Below are 9,479 nucleotides of genomic sequence, written 5' to 3'. Positions count from 1 at the left end.
GTGTGTGTGTGTGTGTGCGTGTGTGTGCGTTCTGTGTGTGCGTGTGTATGCGTTTGTGTGTGTGTGTGTTGCGTGTGTATGCGTTTGTGCGTGTGTGTGTCTGCATGTGTTGCGTTTGTGCGTGCGTGTGTGTGTGTGTGTGCGTGTGTAGAGTGTGTGTGTGTGTGTGTGCGTGTGTATGCGTTTGTGCGTGTGTGTGCATGTGTATGCGTTTGTGCGTGTGTATGCATGTGTGTGCGTTTGTGCGTTTGTGTGTGTGTGCGTGTGTATGCGTGTGTGTGCGTGTGTATGCGTTTGTGCGTGTGTGTGCATGTGTATGCGTTTGTGCGTGTGTGTGTTTCTGCATGTGTGTGTGTGTGTGTATGCGTGTGTGTGTGTGTGTATGCGTTTGTGTGTGTGTGTGTGTGTCTGCGTGTGTGTGTGTGTGTCTCACACGCTGCAGAACACACAGGTTTAGCTCTGAGACGCTGTCGGCTCTCCCCACACACTCTGCCTCTGGGATGACGGTGTGTTAGTGGGCCGGGAGGTGAACCATGTCTCCCACCCCCCCTCCACCCCCCACGGGCCGCCTTGCAAATGAACTGGTGAGGAATTAACCTCTCGGCCGAAAAGAGACACAGAAATCTGCTCATTTTCATATTCCGTCATAATGGTTTCCAGAAAGGGTCAAAATGTCAAGAATATTTAAACAGAAGAAAGAGGGAGTAAGGGGTCTTCCCCTTGGGGTGTGCTGGGGTATTTGGACTGTGGCAAGGCCTCACACAGGTAACGGCAGGAGTGTTCCCCTGATCCTGTTTACACACGCGCCTGCATCTCCCTGCTCAGCCGTACTACTGAGGGCTGCTCTCACTCAGCTGAATTTACCCTGAAGAGCAGAATCCTTCCATCCAGCGGCAGGGGAACACACTGCTGAAACACATGAGCCATTAACATCAGGACAAAACCAGGCCTAGCTGCTTCATTTGTCACGGCTCGGATTTACCAGAACTGACACCAGCGTTCTGTAATCGTGTGTGAACTGCGTTTGAAGGCCAAACACCGCACATCTGCTCCAACACGACCAGCTCACGGGCAGACCTGAAGGCCGGACGTATCAGAGCGCTACATGGTTAGCCGCTCGGACGTATCAGAGCGCTACATGGTTAGACGCTAGGACGTATCAGAGCGCTACATGGTTAGCCGCTCGGACGTATCGGAGCGCTACATGGTTAGCCGCTCGGACGTATCGGAGCGCTACATGGTTAGCCGCTCGGACGTGTCAGAGCGCTACATGGTTAGCCGCTCGGACGTATCGGAGCGCTACATGGTTAGCCGCTCGGACGTATCGGAGCGCTACATGGTTAGCCGCTCGGACGTATCAGAGCGCTACATGGTTAGCCGCTCGGACGTATCAGAGCGCTACATGGTTAACCGCTCGGACGTATCAGAGCGCTACATGGTTAGCCGCTCGGACGTGTCAGAGCGCTACATGGTTAGCCGCTCGGACGTATCAGAGCGCTACATGGTTAGCCGCTCGGACGTATCAGAGCGCTACATGGTTAACCGCTCGGACGTATCAGAGCGCTACATGGTTAACCGCTCGGACGTATCAGAGCGCTACATGGTTAGCCGCTCGGACGTATCAGAGCGCTACATGGTTAGCCGCTCGGACGTATCAGAGCGCTACATGGTTGACCGCTCGGACGTATCAGAGCGCTACATGGTTAGCCGCTCGGACGTATCAGAGCGCTACATGGTTAACCGCTCGGACGTATCAGAGCGCTACATGGTTAGCCGCTCGGACGTATCAGAGCGCTACATGGTTAGCCGCTCGGACGTGTCAGAGCGCTACATGGTTAGCCGCTCCTTTACAGATCGTTTTTCACTTCGGGGAAAAATGCATCTTGCACACAGCGGGGCACGGAAGGAGAGTACAGATGCGACCGACGACTAGCCTCATAAAAACAGAACATACCGCAATACACTGAAATAAAATACATTACAAGGGTAAGAATAAATAAATACATTTTAACTTTTGATTGGAAAAAACGTAGATATCATGGATATCATGACAACTCAACTTCAAAATTAAGCGAACGTTAGTGGCGTTTTAAAATATAAAAAAACACAACATGTTATGTATAATGCTATTTGCACCACCAGAGCCCCCCCCCCCCCCCAAATAAAACAATCACCGCTGTCTGCCCCGCCCCTGACAGGCGTCAGTGTGTACCTCTGGTGGAGATGAGTGGGAAGATGCCAAATGAACCATCCCCCCCTCCCTTCACAACGACCCCCCCCCCCCCCCCCTACTCATCAGCCCTGACCCCTTGTGAATGCCTATGTGGGTGGTCCTCTAAAGATGTGCGCTGGTTGTACCTCACCCAAAAGAGGGATGTGGACCTGTATGCTTCATTAAGAAGCTGTCCACCCACCCCCCCGGCCCCCCCGGCCCGCCTGGCACATGGGGTACAGCGCGGTGGCTTTTGTGAGACTCCTGGAAGAAAGGCTTTTTGGAAAGATAAAAGGTAGAAGGCCTGAAGCAGGCTTTTCATCAGCAGCCCCAAGAATGCTACAGCCAAACCCCCCCCCCCCCCCTATCTGCAAGGGTGGCCCTGGGGGGTATTCATGCTGCGCCCCCCGCCCCCCATCAGCATTTAGCGAAACACACAGAGCAGGGGTGTGTGCTCAAACAGGCAAGCAAGGCCACTGGCTGAAATAAATAAGATAATGTGAAGGAGAAAGCATGAGAACCTGATGCTTTTCTGCCATTTCCTCCCTCACAGATCTACAGAGGGGCCACAGAGGGGCCTGCTGATGACCAGAACCCTGTGGCCACCTGGCTTTTTATTTGGAAGGAGCGAATACAGCCGTAACCCAAGCAACACCCCCGCCCCCCCCCCCCAGCTTCTGCTTCTCTCCAGCGGGCTGGCCACCAGTGGGGCCTCACAAGGTAAGCACACCATGGGACCCTCATCCACCAGTGGGGGCGCTGTTGTGCCACGAGGAGAGAATGATCCTGACTGAACCCTCCCTCCCTGGGCAATGCTTCAGCCAATCACGCAGTGGTCTGTGGAGCTGGTGACTCGCATCAGCCTATGGAAGTGCCAACCCACCCCCCCTCCACCCTCCTCCCAGAAATAGCTCCAAATCAGCTCCAACAACCAAATATGGATTTACAACATTTGACTTTAGTGATTCATTACATACATACACATGAGAGCAGAGGAGAAGCACACTTTTTTTGTTTACAATATATTAGGCCGTTTATGTGCTGTATTACAATGTTATAAACATTAATTACATAGACTTTTAAGTGAATAAATCAAAAGAAATAAAATATCTTCTACCGTTTTTCTTACATTTTTTCTAAGACTAAAAGTACAATTCAGTTTGATATAGCAATTTCACTACAAGTTAAATATTAATAGAAAAAGTGGTTTACAAAACAAAACAAAAAAGAAAATGTTTCATTAAATAGGACAGATGTGACAGAAGAGAAGGTGGTGAGGAGGCTGCAGTGCCCCCCACAGGCAGGCAGTGGGATGTGCAGGAGGCCGCTGGAGGCGGAGCTTGAACTGAGAGCCCAGTGCTGTGATTCAGTGATCTCTGTGAATCTCAAACGTCTTTGACGGACATTTAAAAAAAGAAGGATTTTCAGTGTTCTTTGGCTTTTTCATGTGTAGGATTAGCGTTAGTAAATCACACATAGTCTGTGTGTGTGTGTGTGTGTGTGTGTGGGGGAGGGGGAGGGGGAGGGGGGTGCGTCACAAGACCAGCACTCCTCTCATCTGGATCCCATTAACACTGGGAATGCCGGGGTCAAAGGTCGCCGGGCGTCTGGTGTCCTAAAAGAGTCCAGTTCTGCCGCGTGCCTCCTCCCGAAGGGGGGCCGGGGGGGGGGGGGGGTGAAAACCAGCGCCCGTGTTCTGAAAAGCCCGGGTCACATGACCTTCAGATCTAAAGGTGGACTGCAGAGCTCATAATGTACAAAGTGCTGTCTCCCAGGCGACCTTCAGCATGCAGTGAAGAGCAAGGATCCCCTCAGACCCTCTCCACACGCTAGCATAGCTCTGTTAGACGCTAACTTAGCATTTATTAGCATTTATGGTGGAGGCAAAGCCGGCGTAAGCAGTTACACTGAGTCTCTCTCAGCAGTCCAGTACTCTCATTAATCAGTTAAGCCTGTTCCTCGGGACAAACTAGCAATGCCTCTCTAAGCTTACGCCATTATGCTAAAACCTAAAACCCAACTTTTGGATCGTGGCAGAAATGAACATACGTGGAGTCACACAGAGCTCTGCTTTTGCCCAGGTCTGTCTGCTGCAGCAAAGGCTTTTGGGGCACAAACAAAAACACAAAAACTGATCTGGGGGGTATTTCAGGAAGCAGAATTACTGAGTTTGGGTTCGCTGTTATCCAGCTAACTCAGTAATCCTGTGTCATTAAAGACCCCCCCAGATTTTTCCTACATATATGTGAGCCATGTTTCTTTTTTTCCTGATTTGTTTGTTTGTTTGTTTTTTTGGTTGTTGCTGTTGAGGAAAATGCAACAATTATCCCTCCAGGCACACAGAGGGCACACTTTCTTAGATGCCCAAGGTGAATGACACAAGGGGAAGGCTTTGAGGGAAGTTTGAATGAATAGGAAAACATTAATTCTTCCAGAAGGAACAGAGGGTGTAGGCCAGGGGTGTCAAATCTTATCCAAAAAGGGCCAGTGTGTGTTCACGTTTTTGTTTTAGCCCAGCACTACAAAAACTCATTCAACTAATTAACTAATCATGGTCGTCACTCAAGACCTGGATAAGTAGAATCGGAGTGATTGGCGAATGCAGTGCAGGACTTCATGAGCCCACAGTTGGGTGTGAGTACTGAAAGCTAATAATGACTCACAGGTCTGAAGCAATCACACACGCTATACCGGAGCCAGAGAAGCCCTGATTGGTTCACAGGAGTCAGGCAAGTTTACGGCATTCATGAAATCTCAAACTTCAATCACTGGTAAAACTCTGGAATGAGAAAGATACTGAAGTTTGGGGCAGAATGGGCTGGGGATGGGTTGGGGAGTGGCCTAAGAACATTAAGTGGAACAGGAAGTGGTGTATCTGAAGGGAAGGGAAGGGAATGGGGGCGCTCCAGAGTGCCGGGACACTCATACGACGTAGTTGGTCTCTGGGGGGCTCCTGCTGTGGCCTCCCTCCTTGGTGTCCTTGGGTGAGGGGGGGGGCTGTTTGTGCTTGGGTCCTGAGAGTCGGGGCGTGCCCCCCCGGTACCCTGAGAAGCACAGGGAGTTAGATCAGCGGGGTAGAGTCAGATGAGAGGGGTGGAGTCAGAACAGAGGGGTGGGGTTAGATCAGAAGGGTGGGGTCAGAACAGAGGGGTGGAGTCAGATCAGAGGGGTGGGGTCAGATCAGAGGGGTGGGGTCAGATCAGAGGGGTGGAGTCAGATCAGAGGGGTGGGGTTAGATCAGAGGGGTGGGGTTAGAACAGAGGGGCGGGGTCAGATCAGAGGGGTGGAGTCAGATCCGAGGGGTGGGGTTAGAACAGAGGGGCGGGGCTAGGATATGGGCACTCACTCTTGCTGCAGGTGCGTCCGTGCCAGCCTTCTCTGCACTGGCACTTGTTTGGTTCCACGCACGTTCCATGGGCACCACAGCCAGGATCACAGACAGCTGCGCGCACACACACACACACACACACATAATCACACACAGACACACACATAATTACACACACAGACACACACAGATATTAGCTTCCACTTGCATTGAATAGAAGGCTGGAATGACTCATTGACAGTATAAGATCACTATCTTGGCAGGTAGTAACCCTGACAACCGGAGTGAGGATTCCTTACCCTTGGAGCACAGGTCTCCATGGAAACCCTTGCTGCACTTGCACTTGTTCCGTCCCGTGCACTTCCCGCCGTTCCGACAGGGCTGGCGGCATTTACCTGGGGGGGGGGCAGGACACACCCGCGTTCCCGTTACTTCCCTGGGAATATCAGGGTCTGAACAGCACCCTTGGAGAGGAAGGATTTCTAAAACAATGAATTTTTTTCCCCCACGCTACAAACTTCTCAATGTTAAATCCACTGAAACAGAGTTTAGAGTGCAGCAGGGCCCACGCGCACTCTGTGTTAGACTGAATCACTGCTCGTTTTGTACAGAACGTTTCTCTGTGTGGCTAAAGGCTTGACTGGGTCGGGCTTGTTTCAGTTTGTCAGGCTCTGATGGTCCGTGCTCCTCCGTGTCCCCACCTCGGTCCTGCGGCAGACTTCAGCGGCTTTGCAAAGAGATCTGATTTCACTCCTCAACCTCCAGGCAAACAGATGGTGCCAAAACCCAAGATAAAAATCTCGAAAAAAAATATTTAAAGGAAAGAAGACTATAGCAAAGGTGTGACGAGATACTCCACCCGTGAAAAGAGATCTGGGTGTGGGTGTTTTAATCTGTTTAGCGCGCTGGAAGATCAGTTACGCCTAAATATTTTATTAAGACTCGGGTTCCTCTGGCGTATCAGAACTTCACATCCACAGAAGAAAGAGGGCGAGCGGGACAAAGCTTTCAGGGAAAACAGACGAGAGGCGAGACCCGAGATCCTGTCACACACACACACACACACACATAATCACGCGCACACGCACACACACACACACACACACACGGCGCAGCGGAAGCTGATACCAGATCAGAGCGCAGCTGCGTTCTGGTCAAAGTTACGGCGGGAAGCTATCCGAGCCACCGCCAGCCGGAGCCGGGGCTTATGGGAAACAGCTGCGTTTCCGTGGCGACCGATCAAGCGGCTGGCGGCTACACCTGTGAGATGAGCGCGCCGGGAGTTGGGAGCGGTGTCCTGTTGCTGGGACGCGGCTGCAGATGACATCATGTGTTAGTGCAGCTTTAAGCCCAGCTGCCAGGAGCCTGAGAACACGCAGTGGGACCGGGGCCCGCAGAACAGTGTGGGGACACAGCCACTGTGACGTCACCACTGGGCAGAGGGCTCAGCCACTGTGACGTCACCACTGGGCAGAGGGCTCAGCCACTGTGACGTCACCACTGGGCAGAGGGCTCAGCCGCTGTGACGTCACCACTGGGCAGAGGGCTCAGCCGCTGTGACGTCACCACTGGGCAGAGGGCTCAGCCGCTGTGACGTCACCACTGGGCAGAGGGCTCAGCCGCTGTGACGTCACCACTGGGCAGAGGGCTCAGCCGCTGTGACGTCACCACTGGGCAGAGGGCTCAGCCGCTGTGACGTCACCACTGGGCAGAGGGCTCAGCCGCTGTGACGTCACCACTGGGCAGAGGGCTCAGCCGCTGTGACGTCACCACTGGGCAGAGGGCTCAGCCGCTGTGACGTCACCACTGGGCAGAGGGCTCAGCCGCTGTGACGTCACCACTGGGCAGAGGGCTCAGCCGCTGTGACGTCACCACTGGGCAGAGGGCTCAGCCGCTGTGACGTCACCACTGGGCAGAGGGCTCAGCCGCTGTGACGTCACCACTGGGCAGAGGGCTCAGTGAAACGCAGCCCGGGAAGAGCAGTTTGTGGGCGCCGCCATGCTGTACAAATTGGAGCCAGAGACTGTTCAGTAGGGACATGAAGTCCGGTCGTCCACTAAGCGTGTGAGATACAGTGACTCAGTAGTGACGCAAACTGTCCCTGATTCATCCACAAGATATTACCGGCTTGTCCAAATAACACAATAACTTAACAAATTGGGACTACATTTTCTTGCGGGAAAAATTTACATTGAAACAAGAGGCTGAAACACTTACACTGGAGCCAACAACACTAGCCAGATATTTACTGAAGTAATTCAGGTTAAGGAGCTCAGGAGTACAATGACAGTGCCCCCGCTGGGAATCAAACCAGCAACCTCTAAGCTGCAAGACCAGTTCCCTAACCACTGCACTACAGTGCCGCGGTACAGTCCCTCTGTCAGCACAGGCAGGAGCCCGAAATTCAGCAGCACCCATTCCACAGTGTCCCGGGACGGGGATGAGTACTTACTGATCTGGCAGTGGTGCCCCTCGTACCCTGTGGGGCAGATGCACTTGCCGGGGTGGAAGCAGGTGCCCCCGTTCAGACAGGTAGTGCTGCAGTTGGCTGAAAGTGGAGGGAGGAGACAGTCAGACAGGAAGTGCTGCAGTTGGCTGAAAGTGGAGGGAGGAGACAGTCAGACAGGAAGTGCTGCAGTTGGCTGAAAGTGGAGGGAGGAGACAGTCAGACAGGAAGTGCTGCAGTTGGCTGAAAGTGGAGGGAGGAGACAGTCAGACAGGATGCTCTCAGACAGGCCAGCAAACAGGAAGTTCACAGAATGAGTCAGTCACAAACCATTTGGTTGCTCTATTCAAATTCCTTTTTCTAAAAAAACCCACTGGCAGGCTGCAGTGAAACTCTGTCTCATTCTCTGCTGGTAGTGACTGTAACTAGGGCACATACCAGCGTGCTTATTAAACACGTCTGATTGGGCGCCAGGGAAGTGAAAACAACAGCCGGGCTCCAGCTCACGCACCTTTGTCGCAGTTGACGCCATAGTAACCAGGTGGGCAGATGCACACACCTGGACTCACGCACAAACCCCCATTCACACACCTGGGGGAGCAAAGGGCTGAGAGAGAGAGAACAGAGGCATCAGAGTGGAGGGATATCAAACCCCACCTGTCAATCACCTTAATGTGAAAAGTACTGGACTAACTGTCCACTACATGGTAACACAAAATAGCATGCAAACCCCACAGATACATTTAGAATCATGTCCACTTGGGTCTTAGACAACAGTTACGTCAGCTAGACTGTAATGTTTCAGTTTGAGCAAATTAGTGGGAAATGTTTTCACTCTGGCTTCATATTAAATGCATAAAGACCTTGAAATATTTTTAGTGGACTTCGTTCTCTCTAGGTGGCTGAATGTTGCATGTTTCATCATAAGTGAAAACATTCGCCAGCTTCTTTATTGCTGAAATAAATTTGATGAATCACTCCCTGAAGCTTCAAAGATATTATAAACATATGTCTGCGTTACCCAACAAATCCTGTCACTTTTTTCAGCCAAATTTTAATAGCATTTGGCGGCGCAGTTAGCATGAGGCTAAGCACGCTTCCTCCAGGCAGTTCAGCCTGTAAACAGCATTAAAGGGACCTGAGCAAAGGGCCCTTTTAAAAACAGGCCTTTAAAAAGGCTGCACCTACTCCACACAACCGCTTCCACACTGCAGGCATTCGCAGCTTGGGTATTTTAAATGCCAACCCCGGCGTTTAGGATATGGGAGGTGTAGCTGGTTTACCTTTCTCACAGTGAGGCCTGTAGAGGTGTAGCTGGTTTACCGTAGAGGTGTAGCTGGTTTACCTTTCTCTCAGTGAGGCCTGTAGAGGTGTAGCTGGTTTACCGTAGAGGTGTAGCTGGTTTACCTTTCTCTCAGTGAGGCCTGTAGAGGTGTAGCTGGTTTACCTTTCTCACAGTGAGGCCTGTAGAGGTGTAGCTGGTTTACCTTTCT

The 9,479-nt window shown here is 51.9% G+C and overlaps 1 protein-coding gene across 2 annotated transcripts in view; it reads right to left on the bottom strand.

Moving 5' to 3' along the window:
- Positions 1-3,150: 3,150 nt before the first annotated feature.
- The window catches only part of wif1 (wnt inhibitory factor 1), a 13,367-nt gene continuing 7,038 nt past the window's right edge, over positions 3,151-9,479 (bottom strand). Inside the window, exons 6-11 of one of the 2 annotated variants that reach the window (XR_010327471.1) lie at positions 8,498-8,593; positions 7,993-8,088; positions 5,840-5,935; positions 5,559-5,654; positions 4,378-5,256; positions 3,151-4,181 (exon numbers count right to left, since the gene is read on the bottom strand). Coding sequence is in view for 1 of the 2 variants with exons in the window: in XM_064319354.1 (XP_064175424.1) it covers positions 5,135-5,256; positions 5,559-5,654; positions 5,840-5,935; positions 7,993-8,088; positions 8,498-8,593 (506 nt within the window). In the remaining variant the exon portion in view is untranslated. Of the gene's footprint in view, positions 5,257-5,558; positions 5,655-5,839; positions 5,936-7,992; positions 8,089-8,497; positions 8,594-9,479 lie in introns of both variants that reach the window. The other variant, XM_064319354.1, reaches the window with a different exon arrangement.

This window comes from Anguilla rostrata, chromosome 19 (genome assembly GCF_018555375.3).
Source record: "Anguilla rostrata isolate EN2019 chromosome 19, ASM1855537v3, whole genome shotgun sequence".
NCBI classification, from domain to species: Eukaryota; Metazoa; Chordata; class Actinopteri; order Anguilliformes; family Anguillidae; genus Anguilla; species Anguilla rostrata.
Note: the sequence above shows the minus strand (reverse complement) of the source record. Positions and strands in the feature narration are given on the sequence as shown.